This window comes from Boleophthalmus pectinirostris, unplaced genomic scaffold (genome assembly GCF_026225935.1).
Source record: "Boleophthalmus pectinirostris isolate CB_2022bp ecotype Guang Dong unplaced genomic scaffold, ASM2622593v1 HiC_scaffold_10, whole genome shotgun sequence".
In the NCBI taxonomy this organism is placed as follows: domain Eukaryota; kingdom Metazoa; phylum Chordata; class Actinopteri; order Gobiiformes; family Gobiidae; genus Boleophthalmus; species Boleophthalmus pectinirostris.
In genome coordinates this window covers 8,502,919-8,523,288 of record NW_026570971.1, presented here as the reverse complement: position 1 = coordinate 8,523,288, position 20,370 = coordinate 8,502,919, and the positions used below count along the sequence as shown (strand labels likewise).

Below are 20,370 nucleotides of genomic sequence, written 5' to 3'. Positions count from 1 at the left end.
TGGAGGGCGGAGCCTGTGCTTTCTCAGGACGGGCGGGGGGATGAGCGATAGTCATTCATTCATAGTTCCTGGTCTGTAACTGCCTCCAAGAAATCAGTAAGATTTCATAACTATTCTGTAACGGATGTTCCAAAACCAAATTGTGCTTGTTTATGTGCAGAAGATAAAATGTGAAAAGAGTTATTTTGCATGAGATGGGCCCTTTAAAATGTGCATGTCTTATCATCGACATCAACGAAAGTAGAGATTGTGATGTATCGATCGATTTAAGTAAAGAAAACGTGTCCAAATATTTAACTCTGGTAGTGTTGATATTGAACATAGAGTTACTAGATACAAAAGTTTCAAATATTTTCAGTGAACATACAAAAGTGTTTCCCTCAGAAACTACAATGTAAATAGACACGAAAACCAGACGTTTAACTCTTGTGGTGCTGATTTTGAACATAGTTATAAGCTGACAAAGTTTCAAATGTTTACAGTGAACATACAAAAGTGTTCATTTATAGTTTTGATGCTTTCACTGAGAAACTACAATGTAAATAGACACGAAACTAAAGAAACCAGACATCTGACTCTTGTGGTTTTTGATTTTGAACATAGTTACTAGCTGACAAAGTTTCAAATGTTTACAGTGAACATACAAGCAGTCCACAGTTCCACCTTATATCTGACCAAAGGAACTGTGCCCAAAACATGCTGACTCGTCCAAATTGTGTACAAAATGAGGTCGGACCGCGCCGTGCAAATCTTCCTGCCACATAACATCTTACAGGCTACTTTTTACAAGCCACATTCTGCAAGCTTGCTTTTTCTCCCCCTATATTTCTACAACGGACACAACGCAGAACTGTTTCCCTGTTTCGTGTAGTTCCTGTTCGGACGCTGTGCATTTTTGGCATGCCCAGAAAAGAAGCATTTATTAGGTCTTTAATTACAGCTGGAGAATTCTTGGCTCGCATTTGTGTTTACTTGGCGAGAAAACGAAAAGAAACTGATGATTCGTGAAAATAGGGCGGTGTTGTAATTTGCCTGTTGTGGGAAGTGAAACTAAAAGAAAGATGTTATAGATAGTTAGAGTCATTGGGGTATGTAATTGTGTCAATGAAAAACACAGATGGGCACTAACTTTTGGATGGAATTGTACTTCTCTGAGTACTTTTAGTTCCCATACTCTTACTCCTAATACTTCTATTTCAGTTTGACAGTACTCTTGCTTAAAGGTTGTATGGAGGATTTTTTTTTGTTTCAAGTTGTCAATGATAGATTATAGAGATGCAGTAGACTTGTAATTATGATGACCAAAAAAAAGAGAATAAAAATTCATCAACTCTGGACGTGGTGGGGCTAAACATTTGCCAATAGATAACGACACTGCCTCGTTATCTGTGAGCTGACAGGCTGTCAATCAAATCTCCCTACGTTTCTAGCGTAACTGACTTGCCTGCGCGCCGCCGGTACGTGGTTTACGTACGCCTGTCACGCAGTCCACAGACGCAAGACGCAAGACGCACAGACGCTGTTTACTCCACCAACGCAACAGTTCTTAGCGGCTTTTTTTGACCTATATCTTCCTCGCAGTTCGCACAAAGTTTGTTGCAATGACAGACAAGAATCCAGGAGCAGTTCGCCGCAAAAGAAAGTCCGTTTTTGAGGTCGCTGAAAGAAGAAGACAAGGGGAAAAGCAGCGAAGCCAAACTAAGGTGATTCTTGAAGATTCATTCCAGCGATGGCGCGACTGAAGCAGACGCAGGGTCTAAAGACTGACGCACTGGTCCACAAATTACTCCTGGACAGGTCACTTCTGCTTATTATGAAAACGTACTTTATTTCCAAGAGCTAGACAAACGTTTTTTCAGGACACGAAAGCGATATCCTATGTCTGAAAACGTAATTTTCAAGGCAAAGAAAGAGTCCGCTTGCTGCTGCGTGTTGTAGCTAGTTCATTTCGCACTGAATCTCCGCGCAACCTTCTCTGCTCCCCTTTCCTGCTCCTGTCCCCGCTGCCCGATCTCCCGCTCTCCTCTCTCCCTGCTCCTCACGCTCCCCGCTCCTCACTTCTTGCCTAACCTAACCAACACTGTAGTTAGTTGTTTACAAGTCATGTGCAGCACCGGCTGTAAACAAACGTGTTTTCTGGCGTAAGGAGGAGGAGGGAGGAGGCGTTTCTACGTAGGAGCTGTAGGGGAGGGGGGTGGTTTCACGCATGCGCAACATTTGAAAAAGGACAAACAGTCGCTGGATTTCTCGTTCCTTGGAAAATCCTCTATACAACCTTTAAAGTTTTCATTGCTTTTGGCTAGTGGTGTCAGGATATTAAAATTTCAGACTCGATACTCAGTGCAGTTTTTGATACCAAGATGATAATAAAAAACACTTTATTTAGACAACAGAATGGGATTTTCAATAGTAAATGGTAGTCATTTCTTTTCTATTCCCATGTGGTCTTATATCTGTGTAATCCTTCAGTGGTCCAAGTAGGTTCGGCAGTGATGTATTGAACTGTTGTGGTGAAGAGGGAGCTAAGTCGAAAGGCAAAGCTCTCGATTTACAGGTCAATCTATGTTCCTCCCCTCACCTCTGGTCATGAGCTCTGGGTAATGACCGAAAGGACGAGATCGCGGATACAAGCGGTCGAAATGAGTTTCCCTCGCAGGGTGGCTGGGCGCTTCCTTAGAGATAGGGTGAGGAGCTCATTCACACGGGAGGAGCTCGGAGTAGAGCTGCTGCTCCTCCACATCGAGAGGAGCCAGCTGAGGCTCTGTCATCAGTTCCGGAGGCCCCGGGGAAGACCCAGGACACACTGTACGGACTGTGTCTCTGAGCTGGCCTGGGAACGCCTTGGGGTCCCCCTGGACGAGCTGGAGGAAGTGTGTGTGGAGAAGGAAGTGCAGAAGTTCCTGCTTTGACTGCTGCCCCTACGACCTGGCCCCTATAAAGCGTGTGAATGTGACGTTTTTGTATCGATACCCGCCCAAATGACTCTAGTTTCGATACAAATTTTTGATACTTTGACAACCCTTACTTTTTTACACTGAACCCAATTTTTGTTCCATGTATTTGAGCAACATTTCTCTTACCACAATTCAACTACATTGTATAAGCAGCTTTTGATGTCAAAATAAGTCAGCTGTGTACTGTCTGCATCTAATTATAAAGCATTTTATTGTCTGATAATAAGGAAGTGCGTGTTAGCATGCTGGTAGTATTGCCCTGGTCTCTGAGACTTGTGAAAAGTGCTATAAAACTTGTGGTGAATAATTAGGATGCTCTGAATGCACAAGGAAAGTGAGGAATAACTTTGAACCACTGCAAACTACTATTCTGTGACACGTTTTTAAGATGGTACAAATCGTGTACAGTGTCTTTAAGTCCACAAGTGATTTATGAGCTGTGTGACCGAAGCTTTATGATTTGAACATTTGTGTTTCTTGCGCCGCTCCTCCAGATACGATTTAGCTACACATTTTTGTGTCTACCCATTGAAAACATCAGATTTTAACATTATTTAATATTTTGTCCTTCAGATTACATTAACTTCAAACTAGATCAGAAATTATGTCCAAACTATCTCTTAATTACTTTTATTTGAGTAGTATGTCCAAACATTTGACTCTGATAGTGTTAAATTTGATGGTAGAGCAGCTTGCTAAAACAAAGTTTCAAATGTTTTCATGATCTAAGATTGAACATACAAAAGTGTTCATTCGTCGCTTTGATGCCTTCATTGAGATACTACAGTATAAAAGTCATGAAAGTAAAGAAAACATGTGGAAATAGTTGACTCTGGTAGTGGAAAATTTGACCACACTCTTAATTATTTTTACTTGAGTAGTTGTCTCCCCAAATACGTTTTTACTCTTGAGAAATTTCTTGGACATCTACCTCTGCTGAAGTAGTAGTATTCTGAAGTATCTTGTGTACAATTTTAACTACTCTACTACTTTATCTGATTTGTAGAAATAACCTCGCATGACATTGTGTCAAAGATTGTGGCAGATTAACTGGTTCAGTATCTTCAAGTGCCCTCAAGATGACAAGATAGGACACGTTTAGTGGCACAGAAGAGTTTAAAGAGTTTAATACACTTCTGCTGGGTGGTTAAAGCTGCTCTATGTAACTTTCTGATTTGTGGGGACTGCTTGTTTCCATAGAGATTTTATTGTTTTGCCTGGAGATTCACATTATAGCTTCAACTTATCCATCATGCAGTTTGGGTTTGTGTTTTTTATTGGCTCTAAAACAGTGTTTCCCAAACTTTTTTTGGGGGGAACCCATATTTTAAAAATCACAAATCTTCACGACCCAAGTCAACAGACATTATTCATAAATCACAAAATAAATTTATGACCATTATTGGACATTAAGGAAGATATTTTATTGTTGACTGAGTGATCGTGTCTCTCTGAACAATTAGGAAATAAAAAAGTCTCACGGTAATACTAAGACGAGGACTCCAATATCGATTGAGTAATAATGTGATTAATGCAGCTTTGCACACATTTGTTTACATTTTACAGAAACAAAACTTAAAACCACATGGCTCATTTGCATAAACTGTAAGCGATAAAAAGAACAGCTCGCTCCTTATGCGCTGGTGCAGTTCAGCTTCTGTTGCACTAAAGAACATGACTCAGTGGAATATGTGTGAAAATTGGTTCGAGTTCAGTAAGCACAACCAGAATTAATAGATATATTAGAAATAATACCGGATTATAAAGCACACTGTCGATTTTTCAGAAAATTAAGGGATTCTGAGTGTGCCTTAGAGTCCAAAAAATACGGTACTCAAGTTTTAAACAAGGAAAAACAGTAATCAATGTTTCCCACAGAAAATTGGTTAAGCAAAGTAATACCTTGAAAAACATGGGGGAAGTGCCTCTCCGCAGATCTTCCTTGGCCTTGGCGCTCCTATTGTCTCCATGGAGATTGCTGTCAAATCAGGATTAAATTCACACCAAAAACAGAAAAAGAAGACTGATATAGGAAGCTGCAGTAGCGCTGTTGCTAAAGAAACAAAACTTTTACGCAACAAAACCTTCAGTTACTACATTTTTGCAGTGTGTTGCATGTTTTTCAGTCTGATAATTGCCAATGTCTAAATATTTGTAAAGCTGTGTACTTTGCCCAGCCTGCAGCTCTCTTATTTACGATGTTTGCCTGGGTGGCCTGGAGAAACCTCGGGGGGAAGGGAGTGGGAAACAATTAGCATTAAACATAGACAGTAAAGATCAAATCATTTGTTAGCAAAACATTTACACCAGTCCTTAAAAATGTCCATTAGTTCCATTTAAAAGCAGAAAGAGACAGATCATAGACTTCTCTCCGGTTTATGAGACTTCTGAGCCAAGTCCCAATCGTTAGCAGCAGCAAATGGAAATGACACGAGGCCGAAGCGGGACCTGGCCTTGAGCTCCGAGCCTGATGAGCTGTGAGGAGCCAGTGTTGTATCTGGAGGGAATCTTGTTGTGGAAGTTGGCTGAGATAAGCTCTGGTGAATAATGAATGAATAAAAGTCTACAGCTCTAAATAGTTCGTTTGTACTTGACATTTGAAATAAGAAAATCAAGTAAACTGTCGTAGGAAATGACTAAACCACAGGGATTCTGCAAAATTCCCGCACATTTCAGCGTACACCATGTAACTTTTCATCTGGAGAGTCCGTCAATTTCTTGTTTCTATGGAGATGTCATTGCTCTGCCTGGAATGTGCCACCTACTTTGGTTTTATAGCTCAAAAATACCTAGAAAAACAACATTTTGACTGTGAACGGGGTCGCCTCTCTCACACATCTGACCTGTAACTTGGTTTGGTTTGGTCTCCACGATGATTGGAAGGTTTGATCAGGGTTCCCACGTTCATGGAAAGTGTCATTTACCAGGCCTGGAAAAGTCATGGAATTTTAGTATGTCTTTCACGCAACTACAGTGGTGCCTTGTGTATTGTGGGGGATCCGTTCTAAAAATAACCCACAATAGGCAAAATCCTCAAAGTCAGTTTATATTTTACAATTATGATATCAGTTTTAAGGCTGTAAAACCCCTCATCACACACTTTATACACTTTTGCATCCTTCTTAAACCTTATTGCTGCTGTCGTTCTTTTGTTATTTTCCTCCTTCTTTATGTAACAAACCGAAGATTAATTTATTCCTGTAATGGTGCCTACAGCCTTCTACAGTAACTTCTACCTTCCTTCAGCGTGTCCAGAAGTCCCAACTTTTTGTGCCATTGTTTGCATCTTCCTCTGCCTTTTGGGTGCGACCGCAGGAGCTTTTGTTGGCGCAGAAAGTTTCGTCGACATTGTGGGTTTTGTCCGGGGATAACTTGTAAACATACAGCACTTCAGAATCACACTGCTAGAGATCGAACATTTATGTAAATCTGGAAAGCTGAACACATCTGTACTGTACAGGGACACGGAGGAGATTGACTGACAATGATCTACAATCCCTCAGCCAATCAGGACGCAGAGGGAGGAACACAATGCACGTTCATACGCTGTAAGAAAAAAGCATGCCAAATTGTACAAAAACAAATCCACGAAACAGTGAGATCGCAAATGATGAACCACGTTATAGTGAAGGACGACTGTACAGCGTTCTGTTAAGTTCTCATGAGACTATTATGATTATTTTTGAACGTCTGCGCCTTTTGTTTAAAAGAGACGACAATAAATGCACTGACAGTATTTTGAACGTTAAAAAACTATAATCCCAAACTATAAAGTGAGTGGAAAGGGTTAACATTTGATATTTAGTCCTAAAAGTCTGATCAATTCTACACATGTAGGTGCCGTAAAGTCATGAAAAATTCACTTTAGGTCATGAAAAAGTCATGGAAAAGTTTTTAAATTTTGCCAGTGAAAAAGAGTGGGAACCCTGTTTGATGCCAGACTGTGAAACATTACAAACAACGCAATGACATCTCCGTGAAAAGCATTTGACAGACCCTCCACCGGAAAAGTTACGCAATGCGCTTTTAAACGACATGTTTCTGAGGAGATTAAATGTTGTGAGGCGAGTTGACGTGTCCTTTATCTCTCCTATCCTCTCCTGTCGTGCAAACTCAGCTCCGCACAGTCACAGCAACAACAAAGAAAAGGTTTTGAGTTATAATTTTTCCGTGTAAAGCTAATTTGAACTAAAAAAAAAAAAAAAAAGCACCATGGGCGAAACCTAGGCCACAAAAAAGCAAACACATTTTGTCTGTTTTGCTGCTCATAGCTTTGCCTCAGGGCCACTCAGTCAGAATCCTTCGGCCTTTTCACTCGCTCCCTGTGCACTTTCGCATTCATTTAAATTCTTTTATTTGATTTTAAATGTCTTCATTGTGTGTGCGCCTCAGTGTCTGTCTGATCTGCTCATTTCTCCTTTTAAGAACTTTGAAAAGCCTTTGATACTGTTATAATATGAAGAATTAATATTTAAAAGTTCTTCATAACGGTTGTTTCTTCATGTAGTCTGCACTGACAACAGCAAAGGATCATGGTCTACGTAGTTCCTTGTGTTTTTTAGCTACTGCTGCACCATCGCGAGGCAAGACGAGTTTATTTGTAAAGCACAAATCATACACAAAGTAATTCAAAGTGCTTTACAGAATAAAAAAGACATTAAAATCACCTTAACTATTCATTTCAGCGAAGAAACTTGGTCCACGATATTATTAAGACTTTTGACGATACGATATTACGATATTTCCAATCTGATATCTCTGTTCTCCACGTCCCAAAGACCAAGAGAAAACCGCGAGAAGATGGAGCGTTTTTGGAATAAAACGATGATCTCCATTCTTTCACCTGCTCTAATATAGTTCCATCGGTGGTTATACGAAACATTTTGGAGGAATTATCCGTTATTTTGCGATGTTTTCTTTGCATTTAGCGAACGATTCAGTCAAGAACACACCTTTTCTACATTTTAAAAGCGTCTAATTCTACATTTTCTTCTTTTTTCAGGGCCACTTTTATCACAATCTAACCGCCACGTTGAGCCATGAGCGCCAAGTCGGTCATCAGCAAGGAGGTGTTCAGCCCTCACGACGAGAAGATGCTGGTGGCCTGTCAGGTCAAACGTCGCACCAAGAAGAAGATCCCTTTCCTGGCCACGGGCGGTCAGGGCGACTACACCACCTTCATCTGCCTCTCAGGTCAGACTCCGCAAAGACTTCTCAAATCTTCGCATTTCAACCCGGTGCGCATTAAAGGTTGTATGGAGGATTTTTTTTTGTTTCAAATTGTCAATGATAGCATTATAGAGGTGCAGTAGCCTTGTAATTATGATGACCAAAAAAAAGAGAATAAAAATTCATCAACTCTGGACGTGGTGGGGCTAAACATTTGCCAATAGATAACGACACTGCCTCGTTATCTGTTAGCTGACAGGCTGTCAATCAATCTCCCTACGTTTCTAGCGTAACTGACTTGCCTGCGCCGCCGGTACGTGGTTTACGTACGACTGTCACGCAGTCCACAGACGCAAGCCGCACAGACGCTGTTTACTCCACCAACGCAACAGTTCTTAGCGGCTTTTTTTGACCTATATCTTCCTCGCAGTTCGCACAAAGTTTGTTGCAATGGCGACAAGAATCCAGGAGCAGTTCGCCGCAAAAGAAAGTCCGTTTTTGAGGTCGCTGAAAGAAGAAGACAAGGGGAAAAGCAGCGAAGCCAAACTAAGGTGATTCTTGAAGATTCATTCCAGCGATGGCGCGACTGAAGCAGACGCAGGGTCTAAAGACTGACGCACTGGTCCACAAATTACTCCTGGACAGGAAACTTCTGCTTATTATGAAAACGTACTTTATTTCCAAGAGCGAGACAAACGTTTTTCAGGACACGAAAGCGATGTCCTATGTCTGAAAACGTAATTTTCAGTGCAAAGAAAGAGTCCGCTTGCTGCTGCGTGTTGTAGCTAGTTCATTCGCACTGAATCTCCGCGCAACCTTCTCTGCACCCCTTTCCTGCTCCTGTCCTCCGCTCTTCCCCTGCTCCCCTCACCGCGCTCTTCCCTCTCCTGCTCTTCCCCTGCTCCTCACTTCTCCGTCTTGCCTAACCAACACTGTAGTTAGTTGTTTACAAGTCATGTGCAGCGCACCGGCTGTAAACAAACCTGTTTCTGGCGTAAAGAGGAGGCGGGAGGAGGCGTTTCTACGTAGGAGCTGTAGGGGAGGGGGGGTGGTTTCACGCATGCGCAACATTTGAAAAAGGACAAACAGTCGCTGGATTTCTCGTTCCTTGGAAAATCCTCTATACAACCTTTAAGCCTTAGGGATGTAGCGATATCGGAATCTCTCGGTACGATATTTTCACGATATGGATCTCGAGATATGATATTTGTTGAGATATTTTGTCGAAACTAACAAAAAATTTAACTATACTACTGTTTCCTTCCAAAAAAATGCCTTGAAGAGCCTTTATTTGTGTCTTAAAACAAAGACCTAAGATTTAAAAGTGGTTATAACAGTTATTTCTTCACGAAGCAAAGGATCATGGTCTATGTAGTTCCCTTTTTTACTGCACCATAAGAAGGAATTTTGATATATTGTGTTGTGAAAGCAATAACGAAGGAAGAAAAAGAAAGAAAAGAAAGAAACAAAGGCGGCTCTGGCTTTTTGAACTCACTCGTGACTTTATTTAGTCCGTCAGTTCTGGACTCACTCCTCTCGTTCACTGTGGTTTTCCTCGAGGTTTCTCTTTTTCCTACTGTTTTTTTTCCTTGCTGAGTAGGAGGGTTTAAGGACAAGGGTTATTCTGGGACAGTTCTACACGTGCTTGTTTTCTATGAATGTACCTAATCTGTTCTGTCTGGTATTGACCAATGTCTGTTTCAACGTTTGATTTTCTAACTTTCCCTTGGTTAAATTAAGCAATCTTGTTAAAGCAGACCTAGAAAAAACTGCAAAATTGAGTTTTTTCAGACTTTTTCACCATGTTATAGTTGTTTGTCTTCCTTATTTACACTCTCGAAGTTGTATTTGGTGGTGATTCATGCATGTTTGAGTAATATTTAATCGCTTATTGTCAAAATGCCATTTTGATGATCTACCCGTGTTTTCGCGCCATCAGTACACGCCCACTGCTCTGTAATTACTTCGTTCTCCAATTTTGTTTTCTTAATCGGTGATACGTGTAGGATTCAGCAGCGTCATGTAGTCATTTTGGTACAAATGAACAAAAACAAATCCTTTACTTACTCAGTGTAATGTGCAGCTATCCATCGGAAGTGCTGACATCTGCACGGCGCTTTGTTGTGTTGATGTTTACACCAACATCAGCTCTCAATGGCAGTTTTCTAAGGCGGAAGTTTCAATTTGTTTCTTTTATTAAGTCATTTTAGTAATTTTTTTGAATATTGGTGATTTTAAAGGTCTAAATTATAACATAATGATCTACGGGTGTCACAGATTATAACTATATAGCAGAAACAAGCGCTTCTTTAAAGGTGCAGTCTGTAACTTTTCTGCTGGAGGGTCCGTCAAACGCTTTTCTTCATAGAGATGTTATTGCTTTATCTGGAAGCTTTCACTTTCTATCTTCATGGAGACCAAACCAGACCAAGTTACAGACCAGATCTGTGGAGAGGCGACCCAGCTCACAGTCAGAATGTTGTTTTTGTAGGTGTTTTTGAGTTATAAATCTATAATATTTGATAAATGTCATACTGCGGAACATTCCAGGCAGAGCAATTACATATCCACAGAAAAAAGTAGGTGACGGACTCCCAACCGAAAAGTTACGCAGTGCAGCATTAAAGGTTGTATAGAGGATTTTTTTAAGGAAAGAGAAATCCAGCGACAGTCCTTTTTCAAATGTAGTGCACGCGTGACACCACCTTCCTCCTCCACAGCTCCCTCTAGAAATAATTTAGAGACCGACACCTCAGTTTTTAGACCCTTCGTCCGCTTCAGTCGCGCCATCGCTGGAAGGAATCTCCAAGAATCACCTCAGTTTGTCTTCGCTCCTTTTCTCCTTCTCTTCTTCTTTCAGCGACCTAAAAAACTGACTTTCTTTTGCGGCGAACTGGTCGTGGATTCTCGTCCGCCATTGCAACAAACTTTATGTGAACTGCGAGAGAGCCACAATTAGAAAAGCCTCCAAGACCCGCTGCATAGTTACCTTAGAAACGTAGGGAGTTTGATTGACAACCTGACAGCCAATAGAAAATGAGGCAGCCTCGTTTTCTATTGGCTGATGTTTATCTGGCCTCAACACGTCCACAGTTGATAGATTTTCTTTCTTTTTTTTTGGTCATCATAATTACAAGGCTGCTGCGTCTCTGTAATGGTGTTTTAAACTTTCATTGACAATTTGAAACTAAAAAAAAAATCCTCCATACAACCTTTAAGCCCTAAGAGGTGACTGCTGTTGTGATTTTGGGCTTCAGCAAAAAAATGTATTTAAATTTAGCAGCTTGGACCTTCACATTGGAGACATGCTCATGTCTGCCAACAGTAGTGTCATTAACACTTCCAGACCAATGATATAACCGCACATAACTTTTCAACCATTAAAGATTAGGGCTGGGTATCATTAAGAAGTTGCTGATACGATACATTCCTTGATACAATGCGCTTTTGTTTTGATATGATATATTTCACATAGATTCAATACAGTTCAATAAAAAATAAAGGCTAAATCATGGCTGTGATAGTAAAAGTCTTTGTTAAACCGCTTCTTATGCGAAGTGAATATGAAAAACAAACATTTTAATCATCAAAACAGTGAAAATGTCAAATGTGACACATAAAAGAGTTTTCTTCCTCAAAAACAAAACTGGAGCTCTGCAACAAAATAATATGCCACAAAATACTCTTGATCGACACAGCAGCCCACGATATCAAAACTGTATCATCACATTTTGCGAGACGATATATCGATATTTTTGATATTTTTGCACACCCCTGTAAAAGATAGAAACTTACTTTTTTTCCCTTGGCAAACTTCATTATACCTCATTATAATGCACAATTTTTTGTTTTGTTTTGTTTTTAATATATTTATTCTCTGTTTTTCCTCATTGTTCTTGAGACATGCACATCTCTGTTTATGTGAATTATGAAAACTTGTCTTATTAGTTGGGTCGTCTACTAGATAACCAGAACTGGAAGTAGTTTTAGTTTTTTGCTAGTACAATTAGATTTTTGTTTACATCCATTACATATGATTATTATTATTTTTCTTATGTAAACTACTCTCATTCATTAGTGGCACTGTGGAAACTTACTTTTTTTCCCTTGAAAAGCTGAGAATTCTGGCTTTCCGAGCATATTTCCGGCAGTATCCTACGTCACGTCATCACATGTGTCCAATATGAACTTCGATTTCCACCAAACACATGTGCACCATCCATTTTGATTGGCCCAAACTTTGCCAAAGAGTGTAGTGAGTCAAAATGGTCGATTGCTCTGAGCGTCTGTGTTTGTAACAATTGAAAAAAACGCTCTAACTGCAGTTATTTCTCAAACAAATGGCAAATTACGCATCTTGGTCTGTGTAATTGTGCGTCCCTTGCTATTTTTATTTCATTCACTTATTTTATATCACCCAAACTGTACAAATCCAAATGTAATAAACACCATGGAAAAGCAGGAAGTGATGTGGCTCTGTGCCCTGGACCTGACACGAGCTGTTTCCAAAGTCATGGGGCGATTGCAAGTTTTTGTTTGTTTTGAGTCAATAAGGATATTTTTAGTTTACTTACAGACTTGATATTTTGCACTTTTGTAGCTAAGGCCCTAAATTAACAATTTTTTTATATCCAAAAAGTAGTTTGTACATGTTTGCTGTTTGTTTTGTATGAAAGAGTGTGAATGTTATTTTCCATTTTTTGTTTTTTATCATTTGTATTTCTGGTCCTGTAGCTTTTTTTTTACACCCATATGATACAACTACAGCAGCAGATTGTGAAATAACAGGTTGTACTGGAAAAAGTATCGCTCAAAAAATCCAGGCGAGGATAAATCTACTAAAATTGCCTTTAGGTCTTAGGGTTAACATCCGATTTGTCACAATTTTCCCTCATATGTCCGTTCTAATTCCATGTCCATCCTCCACTAAACCTTACATTTTCTTTCAATTATGGTGTGAAAATGAAGCGCAACGTTGGGAGACATTAGTTTCGACCGCAGAGTGAAATGCCAGGAATTTAAAGCCTCCCTCACACGCACACGCAACTGTCCGCTAATTAGCCGCTATCTTGTTAGCATTAGCCAAAGCCGCATTTTGTCCATGTCAGGTCCGTTCGGCGCTAATGAGCTGGCTGACGAGCGTGTTTACGTCCGGGGAGAGGAGTGAAAAGGCTAACCCACTTTAGTGCCTGGCCGCGGGCTATCGTCGAGCAAATGAATAGGTCCGGATTTCCAAATTGAATCAGATGCCCCGGTTCATGAATGCTAAACGCGTTGGGGCACTTAAGGGACAAAGATAAGGCGGCTAAGTGTGCGCTAATGGATCGAGCGCCAGTCTGTGCGTTCAATTGATTAAAAAGAGACAATATACTGTATTTACTGAGCTATAAAGTTTTTTTTTCTGGGGAATTAAAGGGCCCATATTACACTATTTTCTGATTTATGTTATGATGTTGTTTCCTCATCACAAACAGACCTGGAGTTGTGTTTTGTTTGTTGTCGGCATATTTAGGCTGAGTTCTTCTCTCAAACAGAAAATGGCCTGTTCCACCTTGTGATGTCATGCGGTAATACAGTAAGTTCTCCACTGTGTTTTTAAACTCCATACACTTCCAGAAGAGACTCACTTGGATAATTTCAGGCCTGGAATTGCCAATGTCTACTGAACTAAAGGTAAAAAAAGTAGCTGTTAACCTGAAAAATACGGCTTTATGACATCACAAGGTGGAACAGAGCATTCTGAGATTTGTAAATGTATACGGACTAATAATAAAAGACTATTCAGACATGTGTGAATGAAACAAAACACAACTCCAGGAAGTAATAACATTATAACATGGCTCAAAGCTCACAAGAGTCGATTTTGCGTAATGTAGGAGCTTTAAAACATCACAATGCTTGAAATATTAACAAAATGTAGACCTTACTAAAAAATGTAATGTAATGGGCAAGGTACAAACCTGTAGCCAGGCTGGCGCCACCTAGTGGCTCCATTCAATTTCATTTCTCTCCAGCGACTAGGTCAGGAATCAGAATAGAATAGATGGTTTGCAAAAACCCTGGAAGTGCGAGTTGGGGCACCAACCAATCAGCGAAGAGCCGTATAATCTGTGTTGGAAACAATTCCTGAGGATTTAAAGCCAGAACAAAGAGAATGTTTGGTGAATTTTATCAAGGGGAAAGATGTTACTGCCCTTCTTCCTACGGGATTTGGTGCATTACACACGTCACGACCAAACAGCAGCGATTGGTTAAATAAAAAAAAAACACCCACTTACCGTCAACCTGAGGCACATCGACTGAATATATTAAAAGTCGTTTATTACATGGAGGGACGCCAACGTGTTTCGAGCAGCAAGATTGTCTTTGTGAGGGCATAAGAGTGAAACAGGACCCACAGGTGTTGTTAGACACAATTGCATATCAATCACATGACAAGATCTGAGATAGACAGACGACTATAGGAAAAAGAAACAAAATAGGTTGGCCAACCAGGAGGAAAGTATAGGTGATGAGCAGACCCACAAAATAGACCCACAAAACAAGACACATATGGCATGTTGTAGATTGGTAGGTGTGTCCATCACATATGCATAGTTATCAAATATATGAAAATATAAAAATATAAAAATACTACTATGTAACGATATCCAAATCTCTCGGTACGATATTAACTCGATATGCATCTCACGGTACAATATTTATTGCGATGTTTTTAAGAGGCTAATATAATTGTAGATGGGACACTTTTTTGCTTTTAAAATACTTTGACAAGATTTTGGTGTGAATTATTTCCATCATAATCCCAAGAATTCAAGTAAAAAACATATCTCTTCATGTTGTCTGCACTGAAATTAATCATGGGATATGTAGTTCCCGATGTTTATAAGCTGTTGCTGCTATAAAACCATGAATTTAAGCAAAGAAACTTGTGATTCGATATATTGTGACAGCCCACGATATTATTGTGAGACTTTTGACGATACGATATCACGACATTTCATTTATTGTGACATAAGTAAAAAATACAATAGGACACACGGGACCACAGATGAAAACACCAAACATTTCTGGACATTTCACACCAGAAATTGACGAATTGTAAACGAACCAAATGCACAAATACACAAGTTTAGACATTTACATTTACAAATTTATGTTCTTAATTTATCTAGATTTATTACATTTTTTTATGATGCACTTGGGATCCAGAATACACACTTTTGCTCACCGGAGAATCTCCGAGTTCAGATTGGTATGATTGAGAGCTGGATTAGCCAATCAGAGCCCTGGCTGCTTATTCTGAAATGATTTTGTAGTTTTTTAAAGATTTGTAGTTCTGTTTTTCCATCACAACCCCCTCAGTCATGCGTGACGGATATTGTCGGTTCATTTGTTCTCATTTCAATTCACAATGGCAGCCGCCTTCACCTCTGACCTCGTATTGACCTTTTATTGACCCTCTGGAAATCTATGAAGACGAGTGGATATGTTAACAGCTCCGTGTGTGGCATTATCACATCAATCACAGGCTACGGTCCACACTCAATCACATTTGCATATATACAGTATGTAATCGGCATGTTTCACAGCACGGCATTACACTTCCCTGTCTTATCTACCGGTACAGGACATTCGGTTCGGTGCAGGGCTGTGCACGAGTGAGTTTGCGCAATTTCTGTGTTTTTTCATTCCACCACTACATGTGCAGCTACACAGCAGGCTCGGCTCTTTAATATTCACGAGGAACTCGTCCGTGATTGGGGTGTCAGTGTTTCCCACAGTGCTTTACAGTTAGAGTGGCCGCCTTGACAACAATAGACGCATCAAAAATCTTGGACTTCCGGTCATTGTGCAGTGCATACTGGGAAGGATTTTCCGAAAACATGAGCATCAAACCGCCATGTCTGTTTTCCCAGTGGGATGTGTCTATTGACAAAGCCGATCTTTTCAAGTCTTTTAAACCTTATCACTTTTGTTTCTGGTTCTGATATTGACATATTTTAGTTTTGGGATTTGGACATTGTTATTGTGTGGTTGTTGGAGCCTAACAGCAGAAAACGTCTCGAGAAATGTGTTTGCGAACTCCATAAATGAAAAAGGGAATCAGATCTGTGTGACTGCAAACCTCTGTTCAAACTGTTTCCCTTCCCAACGGAATTGAAAAATAGTGAAAAGTGGAGGCGGTGGGCAGGACTGATCCACGGGAAAGACGAAAAAGGAAACCTCAGGGACCGGCCTCCTGCTGGTGCCCAGAGTCAGGACTAAACAAGGGGAGTCAGAGTTTCAGGTTCATGCAGCTAAAACCTGGAACAGTCTGAACATGTGAGACAGACTCTTCTGTGACGCTGTTTAAATCCAGACTCAAAACATTTCTGTTTAACTGTGCAAATAACTGAAAGGTTTTCATTCCGCACTCTTCTCTCCAATTTATGTCTCTCTTTTTTAATTTTAATCTTCATGATTATTTATGTTTTGATTTGTTTTTATTATGATTTTAATGTATTTCTTATTCTGTAAAGCACTTTGAATTACTTTGTGTACGAATTGTGCTGTACAAATAAACTTGCCTTGCCTTGCCTAAATTATATTATATATCGATATTTCAATATTTTTGCACAGCCCTACATAGTACACCTTTTAAATTGTCATTTTTTCTTGCAGTGTAGTACTTTTCTTTGCCTTGCGCTCTATTTTTGGTCTATTTTGACACATATATAGGCGTGCATGTTATCGTACATGTTACCTTATGGGACGTTCTGTCTGCTGTGACAGGAGGAACCGCGCTCGCTCTCCACACACAGTCCCTCATGCTTTCATATAATTGGTCCAAGTGTGAAAAGTACTGGACGTAGAGCCCACAGTAACCTTCTGTACACAGGAGTTTGAAATGTATGATGTGTTTTTGCTCCTAAACTTCATGTACCAGAGTGTTACAGGAACAGGCCGAACCATCTATAAAGTGACAAATGCTGTTCCAAACTAGATTAATAAAATGGATGATATGACAACAAAAAAACAACCTGATTATGGATTTCAACATAAATGACAAGACAGACATGTAAAGTTTTAAAATGTTTATTGATAATTGGAATGTGTCGTGCAGGGAGACTGACCTGTAACAGAAGATGAAAAGAGTAAAAGTGCATTTAATTAAGTAATGGTGGAATTGATTGAATTGATTGACATGAATCTGCCTCTTTTGTTGTCTGCCTCAGGTGTTCTGGCTAAAAGAGTCTCTGGAGCATCTTCAGAAGGTTCTGGGTCAAGCAATCATGTATTTTAGCTTTTTCTATTTGGTATTTTTATTAAGGGTGGAACTTGATTTAAAAAAAAAAAAAAAAAAAAACAGGCTTTGTAATGAAGACATTACACAACTGTTGCAGCACTTTAACTTTTACTCTCACCAAAATAACTGAGCAAAGATGCCGAACTTTTGCACCGTATATGGACTGAACCAGGACTAAACCAGGACTGAACCAGGACTGAACCAGGACTAAACCAGGACTGAACCTGGACTAAACCAGGACTGAACCTGGACTGAAACCAGGACTAAACCAGGACTGAACCAGGACTAAACCAGGACTGAACAGGACTGGACTAAACCAGGACTAAACCAGGACTGAACCAGGACTGAACCAGGAACTAAACCAGGACTGAACCAGGACTGAACCAGGACTAAACCAGGACTAAACCAGGACTGGACCTGGACTAAACCAGGACTGAACCAGGACTGAACCAGGACTTAACCAGGACTTAACCAGGTCTAAATCAGAACTGAACCAAGGACTGAACCAGAACTGAACCAGAACTAAACCAGGACTAAACCAGGACTAAACCAGAGCTGAACCAGGATTAAACCAGGTCTAAATCAGAACTGACCCAGGTCTAAACCAGGTCTAAACCAGGACCAAACCAGGACTAATCTTGGACTAGGACTTGGAATCCAGTTCCGCCCCTAAGAAAAACCTGAGCCCGTGGAGCAGGGTGTCCTCAAAGCTCGATCGGGCGTCAGCTACGATTCGCCCCGTGAAAGCGCTGAGTTCTGCGTTGGCCCTTTCGCCCGCGGTCGCCCGACGGTCTACGTGGGCGCACCTCCGGCCCGTCCCGACATTCAGGACCGTAACTATGGCGATTTTAGTGACTTTGTATGAAGAAAAACACAAACCCACCACTTCAGTCCAGGTTAAAAAAGCTTTGTGACGCACTTTACTGACATTTGTACCGAGTAAAATATGACAATTTTTTTCCCTTTAATGCCGTAACATTACTGCGTTACAGCAAAAAGCAACACATTACAGTATTTTGTAAATGCTTTTATAACTCGTTACCCCCAACACTGCACATTTACTCATTTTCTTTCTGAAACCAGTCATTTGTTCAGGTTTGTACTCTCTTATTTCTACTCAGACCAGAACTGTAATCGCCAACAGCTTCTGTGATCTGCAAACTTTTTTCTGCACAGGTTGCAATAAACCTTTGTCAATACTTTCATCGGGTCGTTTTTTTTATTTTTTTATAGAAATTTACCATCCAGCAGACCCAGACAGGGAAGCCGAGAGGGTCACAACAAACACAAACGCCGCAACAAATACAAATGCTACAACACAACAAAAAGCCACAACACACCAAAAAAAAACACAACGGAAATGACCGCATGACTCTATTTTAATGCAAACGCCGCAACAAATACAAACGCCACAACACAAACACAAATGTCACAACACATTAAAAAGCCACAACACATTAAAAAGCCACAACAGAAGTGACCGTGGGACGTGAAACGAATAATGATAAAACAATAAATTACTTTTACTCACGTTTCCAACTTCTCCGTTCCTTTACTTTTCACGTTGTAGTTCTTCTTCTTCACTTGATCGGTCCGTCGGAAAATAGAGTCCCTCGGTCACTTCCGTTGTGGCTTTTTGATGTGTTGTGGCTTTTTAATGTGTTGCGGCATTTGCGTTTGTGTTGCGGCGTTTGTATTTGTTGCGGCGTTTGCATTAAAACAGAGTCACGCGGTCATTTTTGTTGTGGCTTTTTTTGGTTTGTTGTGGCTTTTTGTTGTGTCGTCGCATTTGTATTTGTTGCGGCGTTTGCTTTTGTCGCGACCCCTCTCGACGTCCGTACCCAGAGCGCTTTCATGCCCCATTGCTGTAGCCGGATCCGCGCGCGTCGCCTTTAAACTTTCGTCTTTCTTAGTTTGACAGTTGCGGATAAATTCTTCGTGTTTTCCTTGTTGGTTGAAGAATCGGTGATGGGGCAGATTTATGAAGCTGGTGGAGAACACGACACACGTTTCCAAACACATTTTGCCAGAGAAAACCATTAACCGGAAGTTCCTCACCCCTACGAGCGGCACTTCAGGACGCTGTGAAAAAGGTCTATTCAGGAAAGGTTCAGTTCTGTCCTGTGAATGTGGCTTTTTTAGTTTCGGTGTTAGTTTTATTATTGGTTCGTGTCTGTTTTTTCTGGCTGGTTTCTGACGTGCCACTGTGAAAGAGCTTGTGCCCGCCGCCGTGTGTTTGTGTGAACACAAAGACCGGGGGGTTGGGGGTTCTACGGCCAGAGACTTGGAGCCTGGAAGCGGCACAGTACAGTGGCTCTGTTATGTAATGTGCGTAAGTCACCGCGCGAAGAAAGGAAAGGAAAAGACGAGGGTTTGAAGAGCTCCACGCACAAACAGCGGGAGGGAGAGAGAGAGAAGTGGAGGAGAGAGAAAAATCAAGAGAGGGCAGGAGAGAGGGAGGAGAGAGGAAGAGTAGAGAGAGGGAAAGGAGGGGGGGGGGGGAGTGAGAGAGCAGCAGAGGGAGAGCAAGAAGAGAGAGAGAGAGGAGAGAGAGAGAGAGAGAGAGAGAGAGAGAGAGAGAGAGAGAGAGAGAGAGAGAGAGAGAGGAGAGAGAGAGGAGAGTGAAGAGAGCAGAGAGAGAGAGAGAGAGAGAGAGAGAGGGAGGAGAGTGAGAGAGAGAGAGCAGAGAGAGAGAGAGAGAGAAGAGAGAGAGGAGGAGAGTGAAAGAGCAGAGAGAGAGGAGAGAGAGAGAGGAGGAGAGAGGAGGAGAGTAGAGAGAGGGAAAGGAGGGGGGGAGTGAGAGAGAAGAGAGGGACAGCGAGAGAGAGAGAGAGAGAGAGAGAGAGAGAGAGAGAGAGAGGAGAGAGAGAGAGAGAGAGAGAGAGAGAGAGAGAGAGAGAGAGAGAGAGAGAGAGAGAGAGAAAGAGCAGAGAGAGAGAGAGAGAGAGAGAGAGAGAG

At 40.9% G+C, this 20,370-nt stretch overlaps 1 protein-coding gene across 1 annotated transcript in view; it reads left to right on the top strand.

Annotated features, from left to right (window-relative positions):
* Positions 1 to 20,370, top strand: part of stxbp6 (syntaxin binding protein 6 (amisyn)) — a 185,118-nt gene that overhangs the window by 40,944 nt on the left and 123,804 nt on the right. The window contains exon 2 of the mRNA XM_020920603.2: positions 7,957 to 8,147. Coding sequence (XP_020776262.1) covers positions 7,994 to 8,147 — 154 coding nt within the window. The 5' untranslated portion in view covers positions 7,957 to 7,993. The remainder of the gene's footprint in view (positions 1 to 7,956; positions 8,148 to 20,370) is intronic.